The sequence below is a fragment of the Herpailurus yagouaroundi genome, unplaced genomic scaffold (assembly GCF_014898765.1).
Source record: "Herpailurus yagouaroundi ecotype Mexico unplaced genomic scaffold, PumYag 186, whole genome shotgun sequence".
In the NCBI taxonomy this organism is placed as follows: domain Eukaryota; kingdom Metazoa; phylum Chordata; class Mammalia; order Carnivora; family Felidae; genus Herpailurus; species Herpailurus yagouaroundi.
The window spans coordinates 11,196,226-11,219,848 of record NW_024412417.1 but is presented as its reverse complement, the minus strand read 5'-3'; the positions used below and the strand labels follow the sequence as shown (position 1 = coordinate 11,219,848).

The 23,623-nt window shown below is 35.7% G+C and overlaps 1 protein-coding gene across 6 annotated transcripts in view; it reads right to left on the bottom strand.

Moving 5' to 3' along the window:
- The window catches only part of VPS13B (vacuolar protein sorting 13 homolog B), a 795,663-nt gene that overhangs the window by 270,947 nt on the left and 501,093 nt on the right, over positions 1-23,623 (bottom strand). For all 6 annotated transcript variants that reach the window (XM_040494096.1, XM_040494094.1, XM_040494093.1 and 3 more), the window contains 3 exons: positions 21,354-21,557; positions 7,032-7,158; positions 4,299-4,442 (listed from right to left, as the gene is read on the bottom strand). In XM_040494096.1, the coding sequence (XP_040350030.1) occupies positions 4,299-4,442; positions 7,032-7,158; positions 21,354-21,557 (475 nt within the window). The remainder of the gene's footprint in view (positions 1-4,298; positions 4,443-7,031; positions 7,159-21,353; positions 21,558-23,623) is intronic.

Genomic DNA, 23,623 nt, shown 5'->3' with positions numbered 1-23,623 from the left:
GGGAGAATAAAACTACTAGTATCAGAAATGAGAGAGGGGACATCACTACAGATCTTATGGAAATTAAGAGGATAATAAAGGAATATTATGAACACCTCCATGTCCACACATTTGATGACCATTTCAAGGAAATGGACCAATAACTTGAAAGACAATCAGACAAAATTCATACAAGAAAAAACAGGTCTGAATAGCCCTATATCTGTTAAAGAAACTTAAACAATAATTAATAACCTCCAAAAAAGAAGTCATCAGGCCTAGGTGGAGTCACTGATTTCTAGCAAATATTTAAGGAAGAAATTATACCAATTCTGTACAATGTCTTTCAGGGGACAGAAGCAGAAGAGATATTTCCTAACTCAATCTATGGGGCCAGCATTGCCCTAATATCAAAACCAGAAAAAGAGATCACATGCAAAAGAAACTACAGATCACTATCTCTCATGAATAAAGACACAAAAATCTTCAACAAATTATTAGTAAATATAATCCACGATGCATAAGAAGAATTATATACTATACTAACTGAGATTTATCCCAAGTATACAAGGCTCATTTAACATTTAAAACTCAATTAATGTAATCCATCACATCAACAAATTAGAAAAGAAAAATCAAATGATCATATGAATAGATGCATCAAAAGTACTTGACAAAATCCAAACCCATTCATGATAAAAACTCTCAGTAAACTAGGAACAGAGAGAAATGTCCTCGACTTGATAAACATCTACAAAAAACCTAGAGTGAGAAACTTGAAACTTTCCCACTAAGATCAGGTAGAAGTCAAGGATGTCCTCTTTCGCCACTATTTTTCAACATATTGGAAGTTCCTTCTAGTACAATAAGGCACGAAAAGGACATATAAGTATTATAGATTAGGAAAAAAGAACGATCTTTGTTCACAGATGGCAGGATTGTCTATGTAGAAAATCTGAAAGAATTCACATAAAAACTCTTGGAATGAGTAAGTGATTACAGCAAGGTTGCAGGATATAAGGTTAATATGCAAAAATCAATTATATTACATTTCTGTACACCAACAATTAACGAGTGGAATTTAAAATTAAAAGCGCAATAGCATTTACAGTAGCATACCAAAAATGGCACACTTAGGTAAAAATCTAACAAAATATATACAAGATATAAACAGGAAAACTATATAACTGAGATGAACAAAATCAAAGAATTAAATAAGTGGAGAGATATTCTGTGTTCATGGACAGGAAGACTCAATATTGTCAAGATGTCATTTCTTAACTTGATTTATAGATTTGATGCAATCCTAGTAAAAATTCCAGGAAGTTATTTCATGGCTATTGGCAAACTGATTCTCAAGTTTATGTGAAGAGGCAAAAGAGACAGAATAGCTTCTACAATAGCAAAGGAGAAGAACAAAGTTGGGGGAACTGACACTGCCATACTTTAAGACTTACTATGAAGCTACAGTAATCAAGACAGCATGGTATTGGTGAAAGAATGGACAAAAAGGTCAATGGAACACAACAGACAGCCCAGAAATAGACCCTCATGAATACAGTCAAATGACCTTTGACAAAGGAGCAAAGGGAATACAATGGAGCAAAGGACAGTCTCTTTAACAAATGATGCTGGAAAAACTAGACATTCACATGTAAAAAAAATGAATCTACATACAGACCTTATCCCCTTCACAAAAACGAACTCAAGACTGAGACTATAGACTTAATGTAAAACACACAACTATAAGACCTAGAAAATAACATAAGAGAAAACCTAGATGATCTTGGGTATGGTGACGCCTTTTTAGATCCAACACTACAGATACGATCCATGGAAAAATTATTAAAATTAAAAACTTCAGCTCTGTGAAAGACAGTATCAAGGGAATTAGGGAAAAAAAGCCATAAACTAGGAGAAAATATTTGCAAAAGACACATTTGATGAAGGACTGTTATCCAAAATATACAAAGAAACTCTTAAAACTCAACAGTAAGAAAACAACCCAATTAAAAAATGAGCCAAAGACTTTACAGACCCTTCACTAAAGAAGATATGCAGATGGAAAATAAGCATACGAAAAGATGCTCTACTTCATAGATCATCAGGGAGATGAATATTAAAACAACAAAAGACACCATTACACATCTAATAGAATGCCCAAATCTAGACCACTGACAACACCAAATGCTAGCGAGAATGTGTATCAACAGGAACTCTCTTTCATTGCCAGTGGGAAGGCAAAATGGTATAAGCCACTTTCGAAGACAGTTTGCTGGTTTTCTTTTTTTTCTTTTTCTTTTTTTTAATAAAACCAAATATATTCTGACCATATGATCCAGCAATCACACTCCTTTCTATTTACCCAAAGGAATTGAAAACTTCTGTCCACACAAAAGTCTGAAGGTGAATATTTATAGTTTTATTCATAACTGCCCAAAGTAGATAAAGAGTTAATGACAAATTTGCTAAGTTGTATAAATTCCTAAAACACATCAGAAATCTATGAATTTGGTTTTACTGATATGAGTGAGAGATTCACAAACTTAGCACAAATAATATAGGAATGTAAAATATTGTTTCCATGGGGCACCTGGGTGGCTCAGTTGGTTGAGCATCCGACTTCGGCTCAGGTCATAATCTCACAGCTCGAGAGTTTGAGCCCCGCGTTGGGCTCTGTGCTGACAGCTTGGAGCCTGGAGCTTGCTTTGGATTCTCTGTCTCCCTCTCTCTCTGCCCCTCCCCTGCTCATGCTCTTTCTCTCCCTCTCAAAAACAAATAAACATTCAAAAAAAATTTTTTAAATATTGTTTCCAACCGTACTTTCTTCAAGGACTTCATTGAAAATGCCATGGGAAAATATCTTTTGCTCTATTTATTTTCAAGTCATATAATTATATCCTTATAGACTGTCTAATATATATTAGAAAAAAGTTGATATTTTAGAGACCACATAGCTCTTCAGCCCCCCTGCCCTTTTTTAATGTTTATTTTTGAGAGAGAGACAAACACAGTGTGCGGGAGGGGTACAGAGCGAAGGAGACACAGAGTCTGAAACAGGCTCCAGGCTCTGAGCTGTCAGCACAGAACCCGATGTGGGTCTTGAACTCAGGAATAGTGAGATCATGATCTAGGCCAAAGTCAGACATTTAACTGACTGAGCCACCCAGGAGCCCCAGCTCTACAGACCTTTTAAGAAAGATACTGAGCAAACAGAAATCATGGATGGTAAAAGACAGTCTAGTTAGAGAATCTTCATTTATAAAAATTTACAGCTTTATCATTTTGAAATATTTTTTTAAAAATAAAGAAGACTGATAGACTAATAGTTATAGTACACAAACTGTGGTAGAATGGAAAGAGCACTGACTTGAAGACTTAAATTAAAATCTCAGTTCCACCATGTTTTAGCTATGCATGAATGATTTCAGGCAGGTCACTTACCATCTCTGAGCCTTATATGTAAAATGTTAATAATGCCCATATCAATCTCACAAGATGGTTGTGATAATATGCTCAACTTACGTGAAAATGGCTGGCACACTGCCTAGCATCAAGTAGCTCTCAGTGAACACCTCTTCCTTCCCTCCCTTTTTAATAAACAGAACTTATGAGTCTTCGGTGTATCTCTTGACAAAAATAAAACCAATGTCTTTTTCACAGGTAAATGATTTCTTGACTTGAATTTTTATAGGAGATGTACCCTAAGTACAGATAGGATTATAGAAGTATGGAAACAAAAAAGAAAGAAAATATATCTTGAGAAGCATCTAATAAGAAGCTTTCTTTGTTTCACACTGACATGCTTTGTGGTTACAAAGCAGGCTTCCAACCAACACCGGATCAAAATTAAAATTCTAGGCAGGCATTCAACTTTTATGATTGTGTCCATTCTTCACTGAGCATGGGAAATGAATGCTTTAGAAGTTATTTATTGAAGATATTCCCATAGTGCGATTACAAAGTTCACTTCCAAAAGAGGCCCTATCCCTGTAATGTATCTGAGTAAGTGAAAGCTACACCAGGTTTCTTGTGTTGTACTTTTTAAAAAAACTGCAGCAGGATACTAAAATCATATATTTTAACAGAGGCTTTTCTGAGGCTAAGCCACAACAATTCTGCAAAGGTACATGATAGGCAAAGAGAGACCAAACAAATTTCAAAAACAGAGAACACCAATCCAATATAATTTATGACCATATTTTGAATAAAATTAAATATAGAATAATTAGCAGAAAGCATTTAATTATAGTTTTCCTATTATGAATATAAAGTTGGCACAAATGCAGTAAGACTAATCAAAATCAGGTAACAGTTACCTCTGTGGCCTTGCTTGATGGTTCCAGTCCAGTCATATTTGCTACTATTAACTGATGTAAGAGTTGAACTTGAGCCACACTTAGGAAGAAGTCCAGGTTTGTGGTTATATTCACTTCCAAGGAATGGCCACACACTAAAATCTCCTGAAAGGGGCAAAAAACAAAAACAAAAACAAAAACAAAAAACTGAATACAGATAAAGATACATGATCGCCATTAGATGATAATTTATCATTCTTACTTATTTGACCTCTACAATGTTGATGAATTCTCCTGGGACTCAAGTTCATATGTTAATGAGAATAGCAGAAATGGACAGCGTAGGCACTCAACAGAGTTTAATGGAATAATTTAATAAACATTTATGAAGTCCCGCTGTGCACTGGGCTGTGCACTAGTTGCAGGGAAACAAACTAACAACACAAACACTAATTTTTTACCATTTCATATACATTTGGCTTTTTCATACCTCAAACTATCATTTCCATATGTAAGAGATGATGTAATTCTTTAGCATAATCTTGTTCATTCATTCAAACTAACAAATATTTACTGAGCATCTCCTAAGTAACATGCACTATAGTAGACTGCTAGGGATACCACAAAAAATAGATTGGCTTTAAATGGCAACTTGCTCTTGAGGAGGTTACAATCTAGTTGGGCAGACAGATATAAACAGACAGATATAAAAAAGTAGGAAAGCAATTACAGTTACAAGTGGTATGTTCTGAGTCTCCTCCAAAGTATACCCTCCAAATGATGTATAACAAAAGAGAGTGCTGAAGCCAAAGATAGCTAGACTAATTACTTTCACTTTTTCAAGCTGCTAAGATCTTGGCAGCATTAGGTAGATGTCTACCACTTAACTGATGCTGTTCTGCATAACTTGAGTCATTTGAACATTCATTGTTGGAAAGCCATTCAGGAAAGGAAGAAAGAAGTGAAAAGCAATCCAGAAGCTTCACTTAATAAGGAGAAGTTCTGCCTCTTGTCATGAAGTGAATGTGGACAATGTTTGAATGCTTGGAAACGTCCACCGAACCTTATCCTTATTAGTGTCATCCAAGGGAACGGACTTAAAGGAGACTTATGACTGGTCCAAATGCAAACTACAGAGCTTAGAGTAGATTTTAATACAGCCATAAAGAACAGCAAGTCGGGAATGAATATTCCTTTTTTTGGGTTAAATAACTTTTACTCCCACAAGTTCCCTGCTTTTACTAATTATAGGTAGAAATTTTATTCCTCAAGTAATGATGAAAAGAAATAAATTCATGTACTTTAAATCAACTGTGTTACTAAATAAGATATTTGTAGGGGCGCCTGGGTGGCGCAGTCAGTTAAGCGTCAGACTTCAGCCAGGTCATGATCTCGCGGTCCGTGAGTTCGAGCCCCGCATCGGGCTCTGGGCTGATGGCTCAGAGCCTGGAGCCTGTTTCCGATTCTGTGTCTCCCTCTCTCTCTGCCCCTCGCCTGTTCATGCTCTGTCTCTCTCTGTCCCAAAAATAAATAAATGTTGAAAAAAAATTAAAAAAAAAATAAGATATTTGTAGACCTACTTAATTTTTATACATTTTTTTGTGGATAAGAAAAGATACTATACCTAACCTAGCTTTCCCTACAGGGCAATTATAAACATCAAATAAACAACATCTATAAAAATATTATTTTTAAAAACTCAGAAAATGAATGTGAGGTTTTATTAGCTTAGATTAATATATTTAATCTTTACTTAATTTTTCTGAACTTTTCATAACTGCCTCTAACTCTGAATGATCGAAGAGTTTAGGTTTTTAGCATAACATAAATTTCTGCGAAGAATACTTTTAAAATTATGATGGACCACATTATTCTTATATTTCTATTCTAAGCATAGAGGCAGTATACCATAGTGATCAGACTTGAAATCTGGATCCACCAGTAACTGGCTAGTAACATTGGTCAAGTTACCTAATCTCTTTTGATCTTAGTTTCTGGATCCATAAAATACGAATACTAGTAGGGGCACCTGGGTGGCTCAGTCACTTAAGCATCCAACTTCGGCTCAGGTAATGATTTCACGGTTCGTGAGTTTGAGTCCAGCTCGGAGCCTGGAGCCTGCTTTGGATTCTGTGTCTCCCTCTCTCTCTGACCCTACCCCACTCACGCTCTCTCTCTCAAAAACAAATAAACATTAACTAAAAATATGGATACTAGTAATATCTATTTCACAAGGATGTTGTGAAGACTCAGGTAATCCATGTACAATTTTCCATGTGAAGTAATCCATGAGAACACTGTCAACGTTGTGGCTTTCACCGGAAAGCAGGAGGAGGTTGTAGAGGTCAGGGTCAGGAGTGTATGGTTTGGAGTCAGACCAGTTGGGTTCATACCATGCATGCTCTGCTACTTACTACTTGTGAAAATATGGACAAGTTATTTGAGTCAGCCTCTCTAGGCTTCAATTCCCTCATCTATAAAATGAGGATAGAAGGAGTTAACTGGATTATTATGAGGATTGAATGTAGTTATAAATCCTCAGAATTATTATGAGGATTTGATGTAGTTATGAATAACTACATGAAAAGCAATAACTAAACAGCACTAGAAAGTACTCAATAATTTCTGGTTATAGTAACTTATTAATAATAAGCAGTTTGACATCCTGTACACTAAAACTAAGAAAATCCCTAACTTACAAAGAGAAGCTACTCCATTACATAGACTGAAATAAAACCTAAATAAAATTCTAACCTCAGTGTGCATATTTTCTGGAGAAATTATTTTGGTGAAAATGATAGCAGGTGCTCCAGTTATTCGGACAGAAAAATCTGTTAAAATGGGCGTTAAAATTGCTCTTCTTTCTTGATGCCGCCGTATGCTAAAAGACAAAGTAAAAAATGATTAGCCATTTCATTTTTTTTCAGGGATATTTTTCATTAAAGTTATACAAGTCTTTGCACTGCAAACATGTATGGTAAAATTACATTATTATTTTGAGAGTGCTTACTTGTAAATTTTACAGTCACAGTTTTACAACTTCAATTCTTCACCTCAGATTGATAAAAGGAAAAAAATTATTGAGAAATTTGGATGCAATTAATTTCATTAGTCCTACCCTTTCAACAAATAAATTTGTTTTTAATTCCTTTTGTTCTTGCAAATAACTTAGTATGTATTGTTATCAATAATATCCTTACTATTTGGTGATAATTTTTAATTTCCTATTTTTAGTATTTCTGACCTTCTGGTTGACAACTGCCACCATTCCAACCTTATGAGGTTCACAAGTATATCCTCTTAATCTCTGAATGACCTCCTTTTTTCAAGTTCTAAGAACTAAGTTCATGGATTATTACTGTATATACAGTTCATGAAACAGCTTTTGTGACTTTGATACTGAATGCTTCTTCACAATAACCATCTGTGGGAAGTAAAAACTATTACTAACCCCATATTACCTATGAGGAAATGAGGATCAGAGGCTAGGCTAAGGCCACCTAGTGGAAACCAGAGTTACACAACAGGGCCTGATAGTGGGGCAGCATTTGGCCTCTATTTTAATTCTTCTTTACACATTCTCACCTGTGATCAGTTACTTACACAAAATTTCTACTCTTCTACCTACATTAAATTGCTAATAATTTCAAAGGAGTACTACATACATGGTAGAAGATGAAACTGGAAAAGATTGAGAAACTAAAGCTTATGCTAGTACAGTTCTTCAAGTCCACAGTCCATTTTCTAAGTTTTCTTTTTATGAAATATATATGTGTGTGTGTGTGTATATATATATGCATATGTGTGTATGTGCGCGCACACACACACACACACACAGTTCTACGTTTTACCAGCAAGCTGTATCTCAAAAGTTCTTTGGAACCATTAAATTAATATTCCTTATAAATATGTCTCTGTTATTCACTTATAAAGTGATAAAGCTGAGATCAGAGAACTAGCATAAATTATCTCATGACAAATCTCATATAACCCTCAAGTCTTTCTATATCCTTTTCTACCAGAGTAGTCTAGAAAATAGAAAGTTCTAGTATCATTTGTTCAATTTTGCAATGGGCAGAGTTTTACATGGTGTCTGCCAAAAAGCAAATTGGATCATCCGGTTTTGTGACACATAAGTATTGGATTTCAAGAAAGTCAATTTTAAAGAATTAGGAGTTCTGCTGAATGGAGGGTAACAGGAAGAAATATTAAAATCTGTGAATACAGAGGAAAGGTTGTGATCCTGAGAGACACCATAATTAGAGCTTAATAGCTCAAGTTCCATAAAATGGCCAATGTGAGAAACATGTAACATCTGATGTGCTCTCATAAGGGAGTGTTTAAATATATGATGTATTAAAAATACCTTAAAATGGAAAAGATGGCAGGGAACCAAATAAGAGCAAATATTAACTAAAACACCCAATGGGAAAAAAGAGTACTTATACAGATCATATTTTTCCCCATCATGTGATAAATTAAATCAGTAACACAACATATGAAAGACCTATGACCTTAAAATATAAAAAAAAAATCAGTAAGTCAACAGTCCTTTATTATAAAACTATAACTTTTCTGTTAACATAATGTTAACTTTAATTTTGTGTTATTTCTTGTCTTTGAGGTAATGATACATATTTTTTAAGTCATTAAAAATTTTTATAGATTGAAATACTTCAAAAGAAATAACTACTGAAAAAATAATTAAGAGAATTAAATTCTGCCAATATTTTACTAGATAAGTGCACAGGATTTACAATAACAAAGGGGAGGGGGAGCCTGGGTAGCTCAGTCGGTTGGGTGTCCAACTTTGGCTCAGGTCATGATCTCACAGTTTGTAGGTTTGAGCCTGCACTGGGCTCTGTGCCTAGAACTTGGAGCATGGAGCCTGCTTCGGATTCTGTGTGTGTGTGTGTGTCTCTCTCTCTGCCTCTCCCCAACTCTCTCAAAAATAAATAAACTTAAAAAATAAAATAAATAAAATAAAATAACAAAAAAGGCAAGTGAAACTCAAATTATTAACTGACATTGTTATTGACTTCAGGGTTTTAGCCACTCTAAATCAAGAGAATAGATTATTATTATTATTATTATTATTTTACTATTCCTTTCCCCTATACTCATCTGTTTTGTTTCTTAAATATACGGAAAAGGGAAAGAAAAAAGAGAGGGAGGTACACTGTAAGAGACTCTTAACTGTACAGAACAGACTGGGAGATGGGTGGGGACACGGCCTAACGGATGATGGACAGTAAGGAGGGCACTTGTGATGAGCTCTGGGTGTTATATGTAAGTGATTAATCACTAAATTCTACTCCTGAAACTAATATTACACCATATGTCAACTAAAATTTAAATAAAAACTTGAAATAGATAAAAAAAATATTTACTATTTAAGTATAGTTGACATCCAATATTATATTAGTTTCAGATGTAGCAGGGAACAGATTTTTTTTTTCCCCATGGCCATATAGAGGCAACAGGCTAATCCTTACATCCCAAATAGGGAAAGATTTTTTTTAATTTTTAATTTATTTTTTAAATGTACATCCAAGTTAGTTAGCATATGGTGCAACAATGATTTCAGGAGTAGATTCCTTAATGCCCCTTACCCACTTAGTCCTTCCTTCCTCCCACAACCCTTCCAGTAACCCTCTGTTCTCCATATTTAAGAGTCTCTTATGTTTGTCTCCCTCCCTGTTTTTATATTATTTTTGCTTCCCTTCCCTTATGTTCATCTGTTTTGTATCTTAAAATCCTCATATAAAATATCATGTGACTTCAGTCATAGGGAAAGGTTTTTAAACGAGCTGTCTACCTAGATCTGGGGCCCTTAAAGGTTTGAGAAAGCATTTTGTATCAGAAATAGAGAAGAATGAGAAAATATGACTATATTGGCAAGAGAGCTTGTTGAAAAAACAGAGATCTCCCCAGAAGATGAAAAATAATGGGAAATCCCTCATGTGTGTTTGGTAGCTGTAATTTATATTACCGTACTGGTTTAGGAATACCCATTCTGAATTATTTATATAAAACTGGAATCAGACTTTTCATAACCCTGGGACATCTGTCAGAAATAGATGCATGTAAAACCTGTCTGGAAAACATGCCCTCAAATAGACAAAAAGGATTCTCAGGGACAAAGACCACTAAAGACAAGCTCCTGAACAGATTATTTTATATACCCCCACCCACAAATTATTCTTTATTAGCAAGAGGAAAATTCAACCCCATTAGCAAATTCATTACCAAGAACTTCTGATAATGAAATCACCATATGAACAATTCAATAAATTTGTATTGTTTAAAAAATAATAAATGAATAAATAAATAAATGCTTAAAATTATTAAATACATACTGGATAGAATAAAACTGAGGAGTAAAAAACCAAGGTATTATCAAGAGTCAAAATAGATTTGAAAAACAAATACTACTTCCCGAAATGCAAAATACAGTCAATAAAATGAAATATACAGTAGATGTGGCAAATAACATTTTACACGTAGCTCAAGAAAAAATTAATCAACTAGAATACAGATTTGAGAAAATTCCAGGAAATGTACTGACTTAAATTTTAAAATGGCAAGTTTAAAAGAAAAGAGATGTGGAGGGGTAGGTCCAACATATTTAATTGGTATTCCAAAAAGAGAGAATAGAAAGTAAGGAAAAGAGACAACAGCAAAGAGTTAATAGCTGAGAATTCTTCAGAACTGATGATATATAAGAAACCACAGATTCAGGAAGCACAATGAGTCCTGGTTCAGATAAATACAATAAAATCCACCATCAGACATCTCCTGGTGAAACAGGTGATCACCTATTATGAAAAAAAGATAGCAAACAGAGAAAACAGATTATCTATAGCATGCTAGGGAATATGAGGTTAGGAGAGGTGTAGAAGAAATATTTCTCTAGTATACTAAAACAGTGATTTAATGTATTTCTACACTGCCCATAAAAAACAAGGAAATGGAATAGTGATTTCCACCTGTTATCTAACATACAGGATTAAACCCGTGGAAATATATTAAACCCTGTGTGAGGGTAAAAACAATTGGGCAATTATAAAGTGCTAAACAAGTAACAGTAAAGTAATCATCTAAGTTAACAAAAGCTATTCAGTCAATCTCTGGGAAGAGATTATAAATATGGAAAAGCATCATTCTCTGAAATTATCAGTACACAAGATGGCATAAGTATATGCCACATGCATACATGAAAATATATGTTTAGGAAGGCTATGGTCATTTTTCCCGGCTCAGCCAATTTATCCTAAGGTTCTTCTGCCCATCTTCCATTCATTCTTGACTAATTCTGTGGGAAATAGTACTGCAATTTAAGAGCCCCATTTCAAAAATTGTATATTATGAAAAACCGTAAGTAGGAAAAATGGTGTTGATGTTTCCAAAATATTCCACTAAAAAGAATAAAAAGTTCTAGATGGTCTATGTGTTCAGTGAACAGTTTTTTTATTCAACATGAAGACTTTCTTGGTATGGCATTACAGCTGAGCTTTGGACAAAAGATGCCTGACCAGAAGATACTTAAGTCTTGTTCTACTAATCAACTGAGATAATCCCTTATAGTGGATATTCTTCAATATAAAAAATAATCACAGACATTTATCCTAAAAAAATGATAACTGGAAAACTATTTGTTATCAGTTGGTTAACTGTACTTATTTGTAGAGATTCCTCTTATTTTTAGATAAAGAGTTATTCAGGATAATTTGAGTTCTACAGTAACTTTAAAAACAAAATATATAATAAAGAGTTTAAACCCTATTTTAGTGTTTTGGGTTTTTTCCCCAAGAGGAACACTATCCAGTGACTTTCTAATGCAATAAAGATAAAATCCAAACTGCCACTGATGTATAAAACCATTCATAATGTAGTCTCTTCCCTACCCCAAACTTTACCTATTATTCCTTTCCTCTCAGCTAGTCATGATCCTTAAGTGTGCAACACTGATTCCCAATCACAGGTCTCTGCCCTGCCAGAACACTTGACACAAGCAGTCCACGGTTATTTGCATGGATAGCTCATTCTTGTCATTAGGTATTAGATCAGGCCTTCCCCGAGCCCTAATGTAAATAAATTTCCCAGCGGCTTTTATCCTAGTATACTGCCATATCATTCTCTTGGCATCTATGGCTGTGTGAAATTTTGAGAACATGGACTGAGAGTCCACTATTATGCCAGGCCCTGTGCTAGGTGCTGGGAATACAATGGCAGAGTTGGATGCGAGCAGCTCAGGTTAGCTGAAAAAATAATTAAAAATAATCATAAGGTAGGAGAAGTAAAATGGTAAGGAAAAAAACAGTGTCAAAACTTTCAGTCGGGGACCTAATTAACTTGTAAAGACATATAAAATATCTGAATAATGCTTCAAGAACTACAACCCAAAATGAGGATAATTTTTAAGGGACATTTAAATAAAATGCTAGTAAAATTTTATTTTGGCAAAATTAAATGTTACAATGTTCTCATTCTCTAAAAACCAAACCAAAAAAACACAAAAATTACCTGCATCCAAACAAACAAATCAAAACTATGGTTTATATATTTGTGATTGAGATCACAAGTTTATTGAGATCACATTTATTTCAGCCTCTAAAAGAAGGTCTTATGAGCGTATGTATATTGAAATATTAACAATTCACTTTTACTGAGATGTTCAATTGTCAGTCAGTAGCTCTGGTTAGTTTCCAGTTGTTTGTATCTATAGTGTGGAACTCTTGCATCTAATTCTACTTGATAGCTCTTTTTCCAAGGAAAAACTTCAAAATAAAACTTCATGGAGGAGGGAAAGTCAGGGGGACTGCTGGAAGTTTCTCAAAGAAAAGGACATCTGAAACTGAGGATATAAATGGGAATCCACCAAGGGAAAAATGATTGGGGAATTTGTTATTTTATTGCATTTTTAAAGCTTTAAAACTATGCACTGATGTACCACATGGAGTTTTCACAGAATAATACTGGATAATACTGAAAGTTATGTGTTATACATATACTTAAGAAAATGTTTATTTCGGGGGGGGGGTGGAGCGTGCATGAGTGGTAGAGGGACAGAGAGAAACGAGAGAGAGAATCCCAAGCTGGCTCTATGCAGTCAGTACAGGGCCCGAAGTAGGGCTTGATCCTATAAAGCATGAGATCATGACCTGAGTCAAAATCAAGAGTTGGACACTCAACCGACTGAGCCACCCAGGTGCCCCTGTTCATATACTTTTAAGTAAATGTTGATGTAATCTTCTTTGGATCCTTCTCTTATTAAACAAAATGTTGAAGGAGGGAAATCTGAATATTAAGGCTTTGGACCAAGGAATTATTACTTATATTCATATATGCAACAATTATGATGTTGGGAGCTTTAACATGACCACAAATTAATTGACATTACAGAGAGTTTTAAAATTTTATGATCTACTATTATGATGATTATATTCAATTTAAATATTTTCTGATTACCAACTCATCTGTCAGTAACTATGATAAGAAACAAAGAATGAGACTGGCCAAGACAGATCTGTCCTTTTATCTCCATGCTACCCTCTCAGCTTGCCAAGGACATCCTTGGCCAATATGTAAGGAAGAAAAGCCACCATTTCCGGGCCGCGCCCCCCACACACCTCGAAGCACTAATTCCCATGTAAAATGGCAATAGTGACTAGATGTGTAACCTGCATATGGCAGACATCAGTACGTTATTTGAGTTCTCAGCACTTCATTTCCTCAGGTTATAAAATAAGCCCAGACACAGTAAAAATGGTTGCTGAGAGAAAAAGAAAAAGTGATTAACTAACAATGAACTTTAGCCCAAGTGTAAGGGGTCAGAGCGCTGAGTATAAGAAAAGCAGTTGAGGAAGAGGTAGCAAACCAGGGTTCTATACTTAGCTCTACTTTTAAGTGACATTGCACAAGGCAAGGAACCTCCTGAAACTGTCTCTTGTAGTGGTTCTGTTCTGTAACAACTTGCCAAGAATGGTTCAGAGTTTAGAGAGAAAACTGCATGAGATTTAGAGGTGTAAATGAAACAAATACTGGCCAATATTCTCTGAAAGTCATGCTTTTTAAAATACAGTAAAATTCAGAGGTGCTGGCAGATTCCAGCTTGTCTTCCCTCTTCTCGGTTCTGTGACTGGCTCTTTTTCCTGACCACTGGCCCTGCAGACTAACAACAACTGCAGGCTTACTCCCAGAAACAGAGGCAATGCTCCCATGGACTTGTCTACCAGCCTCCAGGGGTCCCTCCAGTGGCTGGACATGCCTGGGGACATGTCTCTGATCCACTGTCTTTAGATCCTTAATTCACAACTTCTTCCACAATTGAGTAAGACCTTATTCCTACAATAAATCCCTTATGCTATAATACTTATAATGGTTCTGCTGCCTTGACTGAACCCTAATGTATTCCCTCAGCTGAAAAACTGGGGTTTTAGAAGATCTACACATTTTGAAATGTGATCATTTTTATGTATAAATTCCCTTCTCCCAACATACACATAGAAACACATTTTGACTAAAGACAGAAGCCGAGTAACGTACTCAGAAGGAATGAATGAAAACCATCGTAAAGGTTATTATTTAATATTGGCCAGGTGAGGGAGCAAGTTATTCGTCAGTGAATATTTTTTTATATGTTTTGAATTTTACCTGTAATACCTACTGAAAAACAAAAATATAATCACATTAAGGTTCTGTTTATATTTCTATCAAGATTAATCAGCACTACAAAGTACATCAGGTCTAAAGTTCCGTCTTCATTTGAATCAGTATCTCTCAGAAACATTCAGAGCCACCTGATCTGCTAGCTCTACATAATCATCTAATCTTCAATCTTTCATTAATTCACTCAAATCTTTAATATATTCCTATTATGTGCCAAGTATAATATTAAGTACTGGGTATTCAGAAGTGATAAAATATGCCACGTTTTCATACTCCTAGCCTGTGGGTCTATTGCTTTCTTAGTTCAAAATGGCCCCTCTCCACTCCTGTCACCCATACTCTGGAAACAAATTCAGAAGCTGTGTACTCTGAAACCAACCCTAAAAACCTACCCATAGAGTTCATCATTCATTTCTTTAAATGTTCTATTTTGTATCTATGTCAGTATTAGATTTATTGTTTAAGTGTCTGTCACATCTGTTAGCCCAAGATGTCCTATGTACATGGAATGTATTTATTCTGATTTTGATGTGGCTTTTCTGTAATCCTAAACATCCTATATTTACATCTACCAGTGTACTTCACTCACTGCACTCTAATAGGTAATTTAACTATCAACTCTTTGATTGGACACTGAGACCTATAAGGGATGGACACATATCAGAAATTATTTCATTTTGTTTCTCTAGTGTAAAAGACATTCTATGGCATATAATGGTTGTTCTAAGTCTTAATTTTCAACAGCATGGCAAGACCATTCAATGGGGAATGAAGAGTCTCTTCAACAAATGGTGCTGGGACAACTGTATATGCACATGCAAAAGAAGAAAGTTGAACTTTTATTTTGTACCATATATAAAAACAAACAAACAAAAACTTCTCAAAATGAATCAACAATCCAGCTATAAGAGCTAAACCCATAAAACACAGAATAAAGCATAGGTATAAATCGCCAAAAAGAATAAAATACCTGAGAATAAACTTAACCAAGGAGGTAAAAGATCTGTATTCTGAAAACTATAAAACACTAATGAAAGAAATTAAAGAAGATACAAACAAATGAAAAGATAGTCCAGGGTCATGGATTGGAAGAATGAATATTGTTTTTTAATGTTTATTTATTTTTGAGACAGAGAGAGAGCATGAACGGGGGAGGGTCTGAGAGAGAGAGACACACACACACACTGAATCCGAAACAGGCCCCAGGCTCTGAGCTGTCAGCACAGCGCCCGACGCAGGGCTTGAACTCACAGACCGCAAGATCATGACCTGAGCCGAAGTTGGACACCTAACCGACTGAGCCACCCAGGCACCCTGGAAGAATGAATACTGTTAAAATGTGCATACTATCCAAAGAAATCTTTGGATTCAGTGCAATCCCTATCAAAGTACCAACAGCATTTTTCACAGAACTACAACAAATAATAATAAAATTTGTATGGAACCACAAAAGAACCTCAATAGTCAAAGCAATCTTGAGAAAAAAGAACAAATCTGTATGGATCACAATTACAGATTTCAATATGTATTACAAAGCTGTAGTAACCAAATCAGTATGGTGCCAGCACAAAAACAGACACATAGATCAATGGAACAGAGAAAAAAGCTCAGGAATAAACCCATCTACAACAAAGGAGGCAAGAATATACAATGGGGAAAGATAGTCTCTTCAGTAAATGGTGTAGGGAAAAATGAACAGCAACATGCAGAAGAATGAAGTGGACCACTTTCTTACACCATACACAAAAATAAACTCAAAATGGACCTAAGAATTAAATGTGAGACATAAAACCATAAGAAATCCTAGAAGAGAACACAGGCAGTGATCTCTCTGATATTGGCTATAGAAACATTTTTCTAGGTATGTCTCCTAAGGCAAGGGAAATGAAAACAAAATTAAACTATTGGGAGCAGGACAAAATAAAAAGCTTTTGAACAGTGAAGGAAACCATCAACAAAACAAAAAGGCAACCTACTGAATAGAAGATATTTACAAATGATATATCCAATAAGGGGTTAATATCCAAAAAATATAAAGAACTTATATAACTCAACACCCCTCCCCACCAAAAACAAACAAACAAACAAACAAACAAAAAAACAACCTCAAACAATCCACTTAAAAAATGGACAGAGGACCTGAAGGCAGCTTTCCAAAGAAGACATACAGATGGCCAACAGACAGATGAGAAGATGCTCAACATCAGGGAAATGCATATCAAAACTGCAACGAGATATCACCTCACACCTGTCACAATGGCTAAAACCAAAAACACAAGGAATAACAAGTATTGGCAAAGATGTAGAGAAAAAGTAACCCTTGTACATTGTTGGTGGGAATGTAAATTGGTACAGCCACTATGGAAAACAGTATGGAGGTCCTCAAAAAATTAAAACCAGAAATACCATATGATCCAGTAATTCCACTACTAGGTATTTACTCAAAGAAAATGAAAACATGAATTTGAAAAAATATATGTTTAATGCAGCATTACTTATAATAGGTAAGATATGGAAGCAACCTAAATGTTTACTGATAGATGAATGGGTAAAGAAGATATACATATAAGTATACACATAATGGACTATTATGCAGCCATAAAAAGGATGAGATATTGCCATTTGTTTTTTTTAATATATGAAATTTATTGTCAAATTGGTTTCCATACAACACCCAGTGCTCATCCCAAAAGATGCCCTCTTCAATACCCATCACCTACCCTCCCCTCCCTCCCACCCCCCCATCAACCCTCAGTTTGTTCTCAGTGAGATACTGCCATTTGTAACAACATGGACAGACCTAGAGGGTATTATGCTAAGTGAAATAAGTCAGACTGAGAAAACAAGTATCATATGATTTCACTCACTTGTGGAACCTAAAAAAACAAAAAAAGAATAAACAAACAAGTAAAAAGCGGAATCAGACCTATAAATACAGAGGACTGATGGCAGCCAGAGGAAAGGGGGTGAAGGGGATGGACAAAATGGGCGAAGGGAGTGGGAGATACAGATACATTACATTCAGTTATAAGTCACCAGAATAAAAGGCCCAGCATACGTAATATAGGCAATGATACTGGAATAGTGTTGTATGGTGACAGACGGTAGCTACACTTGTGGTGAGCACAGCATAACAGACAGAAAAGCTGAATTACTATGTTGTACATCTGCAACTAGTGTAACATGGTGTGTCAACTATAGACAGATTAAAAAAATTTTTAAAACATGGATATAAAATTTCATGACCTTGGATTTGGCAATGGACTCTTTGATCAATTATAAAAATTTGTGCAAAGATCATTATCAAGAAAATGAAAAAATAATTTATAAATTATGTATCAGATAGGGGTATAGCATCTAGAATAAAAAAAGAAATCCCATAAATTATCAATAAAAACCCAAACAACTCAATTTAAAAAAGGGCAAAAGGCTTGAATAAGCATTTTTTCCAAAGAAGATATAAAAATGGTCACAGAGCATATGAAGAACTGCTCAATATCACTGATCATTATGGAAACGCAAATCAAAACCACACCCAAAGGATGGTTATAGTTTAAAAAAAAAAGGAAAATAAATGGTGGTGAGAATGTGGTGAAACTGGAACCTTGAGCATTGCTGGTGAAAATGTGAAATGGTTCAGCTGCTGTGGAAAATAGTTTCGCAGGTCCTCAAGAAAGTTAAACATAGAATTACCATATAACCCTGAAATTCTATTCCTAGGTATATATCCCTAATATCTGAAAACAGGTAGCAAAACAGGTACTTGTACACAAATGTCCACAGCAGTATTATCCATAATAGCTAAAAAGTGGAAACACGCCAAGTGCCCATCAACAGATGAATGGATAAACAAACTCTGGTATTTACATACAGTGGCATACTATCCAACAATAACTAAGAATGAAATACTGACACATGCTACAATGCAGAAAAACTTCCAGAATATTATGTTAAGTGACTAAGCCAGACACAAAAGGTCACATATTGTATGATCCCATTTATATGAAATATCCAGAATACATAAAACCATGGAAACAGAAAGCAGATTGGTGTTTTTCAGGCGCCAGGGGGAGGAAGACAGATGTAGAAGAAAATGCTTAATGGGTAAGGGGTTTTACTTTGGGATGACGAAAATGTTTTAGAACAAGACAGAGGTAGTGGTTATAGACAGTGGTAACGGTTACACAATATTGTGAATGTACAAAGTGCCAGTGAATTGTTCATTTTAAATAGTTCATCTTATTATGTGAATTTCAATTCTTTATTTTTTATATGTTCATTTACTTTGAGACAGTGACAGAGTACTAGCGGGGGAGAGGCAGAGCAAGTGAGGGAGACACAGAATCCGAAGCAGGATCCAGGCTCTGAGCTGTCAGCACAGAGCCCGACATGGGGCTCGAACTTGTGAGCCGCGAGATCACGATGTCAGCTGAAGTCGGATGCTTAACTGACTGAGCCACCCAGGCGCCTCAATTTCAATTCTATTATTAAAACACACACAGGTACACAAACTCTTTACTAAAATGAATTAAAGAATGAATAGGAGAGATACAGCTGAGTTAAGGAGAGACGGTCATAAAGTTTCCTAGGAAAATAACCCCACCTTCTTTGTTGATAGAATTTGCAGTTCTTTTTTAATTATTTTTTTTTAATGGTTATTTCTGGGAGAGAGACAGAGCATGAGCAGGGGAGAGGCAGAGACAGCGGGAGACACAGAATTCGAAGCAGGCTCCAGGCTTTGAGTTGTCAGCATAGAGCCTGACATGGGGCTCGAATGCGTGAACTGTGAGATCACAACCTGAGCCGAAGTCAGATGTCCAACTGACTGAGCCACCCAAGCGCCCCTAGAATTTGCAGTTCTTAAGATGACCTATAAATTATGTAAGGTGGAATTTCCTGGATCTGAAAAATGAGTGAAGCGGAGGAAAGATGGGGCCCTGGCTGATATGTGATGTTAACAGATCAGGACTGGCGCAGTGCATGTAAGGTGTGCACCAGATCCACCATGCAGGACCAAGTGCTGGGAGTGTTGGCTGCATCCCTCTCCTGAAATGTACCTTGGTCGGCAGTGGGAGATTTTTCACACAAATTTACACCCCAAATTTAGGGGGCATATGCTAAGTGATATGTTAAGAGCACACAGAAGGGGAACTTTCTGTGTTCTCATGGAAGCTCAGGGGGAGACTTCCTGGAAAATGTGATGTTTATACTCTGAGGCCTGATGAATGATGGGAGTTAGGCAAGCGAACAGGGTGGGTTAAGAGGGCTCCAGGTGGAGTTCACATACCAAGGCCTATTAGCAAGCGACAAACCTTATTTTCAGGAAGCTGAAAGAAGCTCATTATGAAAAGGGCCACAATGAAATTACAAAAGAATGTGGGTGCCTGAAGAAGCAGCAGACTACCACCTGGTATTTGGTTTTAGGCACATTATTTACCTTGGTAGGCCTCAGACTCCTCATGTGGAATTAGAGAAAACAATTCATACCTTATAGCATTACTGTTAAAATTAATTTAAATAAGTTAGGTAAGTGATAAGCATTTTATAAGCAATTATTAAAGTTGTTGCTATTATTAATGCCAAGACGTAGATAAATATAGTTTTGGTAGTATAAGGGCAGAACCCCAAAGCAATCAGCATTGCAAAAGGCATACAAGAAAGTTTACACACAATGTTTTAAAGAAATTCAATCAACAAACCACCATGGTGTGTTATAAGCAACTAATGTTAGTGAATCTTATAAGCAAACACACACACACCAAACAATATGAAAAGTGAAAAAAATAGTGAACGCTTTTTAAAATCATAAAGACTTTCAGGTTTACAATATAAAAAAAATATTTTTAATGCCTAGTATCTTTGTTCTAGCAAACAATTCTACCTAACTTTCTGATGAGAAACTACGAGTAGTCTTGGTGAGATGGTAACGGCTCTCTACAAATCTTGTAACTCACATTCAGGACTAATTCCTTTAAAAATGTTCTCTGTGAACATGGGTGCTTTTAGTTAAAGTGGACTAAAAAAATAAAGGCAATTCAGAGCTTTCATTACTTTCCTCCTCTTATCATCATAAACAGAAAGGAGAGACTTAAATAATCTGACCTTGAATACAACGGATTTCAAGGAAAAATGTGAATGTATCCTTAGCCCTGAAGTACAGTCTTTCATCAATAGCAAGCTTTAAAAAAAACAAAATGCTGACACAGTCTTAAATTTGTAATAATTACAGTGTAACAGATTTCCAAGAAAAATCATTAGCTACAATTACAAAATATATTTTATGTTTGTCATGAAATGCAGAAGTGGTACCAAAGCACTTAGGTTGGGCATGCTAAAGATTTTATCACTAAGTGTTCTGGTAATGAAATATTAGAAAGTGTAGAAAGTTGCTCAATAATTTCCTACCTGCTGGCCATATTCCACTCAAGGGCTGGATTCTGAGAATTTCTTTCACTCTCTGTTAGCACCCCTCGTGTGCCACTTTCCTTCTCCGGTTTTAGTTGATCCCACTGTGCAGTACCAATATTGATGGACTGCAGATCTATTTGGTATTGTCTATCTTCAATTTCTGATCCAGGATCTCGAAGAATTCCCAAGTTCAAAGCTCTCCTGAAAAGGCAATGAAAAAAATTGAATAGATAAAATATTCTGTTTATTTTGTTCACTAACATAGTAACATTATCATTTTTTTCTTTTGGATTACTGATGGATTCACTGGGTTATTCAAATCTCTGAGGCAGGTAACCTGTCACATAGGAGGCCTTGAATGTATACCCCAAAGTTATCATGTCCAGTACTCTACCCTACAATGATTTTTTAATATTGTTCCCAGCACTGTGTTGTTTTCCTAAATACTTTCACATACATGATTTCAATCCTTGAGATGTTGTGGAGGCTCTATTATCTTCTTTTTTACTGAAGAGGAAACAATTGAGGTAGTATGTAGCAAAACCACAACTTAAAAATCCAGGTTTTCTGACTTAAACCCAGTCTTCTCTCCAATGCTAATAACCTCCCTTCCTCAGGCCTTTGATGTCTTGTTAGGAAAGGTGATAGAGCCTTGTTGACCTTTTGTACTCCCTTACCCTTTGCCCTTGTTTAGTAGACTAAACTGTTGAGAAGACTATATTGTTTACTGACATAGAGGCACAGTGAGGATAACTGACCCATAAAGAGTTGAAACTTTGATCTTACTAGCCCCAATACTGTGCAAATGAATAAAATTATCAGTGACATAAAGCTAAATTAGAGGAAGTAAATTGTTAACTTTTTCATGAGGGTTTTAGAATGAAAATAACAAGACAATATGGTGGGCAGGAAAGAACTGGGTTCAGGTTCAGAGGTCAGGTAAACCTGTTTGTGTGATCTTGGGAACTTTTTGGTTTTGTTTTGGTTCATAAATGCTTTAAATGGAGTTATCAAAAGGAAAATAATATATGGCCCTTATGAAAGTTTCAATCAGCACAAAAAGTGAAATAATATAGAGAATAAAAATATTTTTACTAGTACAAATATTGAAAAAATCTATAATCTCAGTTATTAGAAAAAATACAACTAAATTAATTACAGCAATTGAACATTAATGAAATTAATTGGCAGGGGGTGGTGAGAAGGGGAAGCATGGGTTGTGGTGTAAAAACTACAGAAATAGGGTAAGATTCTGATTAAGACTAAAAGTAAGCAGTGTGGAGCAGACCATGCCCAGAGGCTGGTCAAATACAGATGGAAGGTAGAGGACTACTGAGACTCAAGACGGCAGGTGTGTGGGCCAGATGCAAGGGAATGGATACAGCATCGGATGCTCCAGGCAAGGTGAGGGCTGATACTAATGACTTCAAGTGAAGAGAGGAGCTGGGAGAGAACTGGAACTAAATGAGCAGGCAGTTCAGGTAAGGAGATGTCTGTCAGAGGGGGTTACAAGAGGGAATAGGGAAACAAACAGGCATTGGTCAAGAAACCATAGCAGGAGCCAGAGAAAGAGATGGATGAATTCAGGATCCCTAAGGTAAGAGCTGAAGCTGTTTTTTTGTTTGTTTTTGTTTTTCCCTTTCTTCTCTTTTCTAGCTTTGAACAACTGCAATCTAGGAGGACTGGGCATGCAAAGGAAAACAGCCTAAAATTTTACTTGAACCAAATAATTGCATTAGAAATAAAGCCCATAAAATGGACATGAACCTTTTCGATTTGCCCTAATGAAGGCAAAGAAAAAAAAAGAACGAATGAGGGTGCAGATGGGACGGAGTAACATTTAGAATATCACTGTTTTGAAAGAATACTCTTCTTTCATTTTAATATTGGTATAATTCTGCTTAAAGGCCCATCTCAGACTTCACTTTCTATTAACACCTTCCTGACCAGCCTTTCTCCAAACTCCCTCTCTCCCTAATCTGTACTGTTGGGGTCTCTCTATAAGTACAGTAACATCACAATGACTTGTCAGTTTTTCCCAACATACCATAAATTTCTTGAAGTCAGGAACAACTCTCCTATCAAGCCATCAGTAAATGCTGTTTCAATTCACTGATTTGAACTGACACAAATCTTGATACATCTCAAATGGAGAACCTATCTCTTCCACAGTAGTTAAGAACACAGTCTTTAAACAGTAAACTTCTGATTGGGATGCACATAAATTCAAACATACAGCAAATATCTTGGGCAGTTGGTGGTCTAGC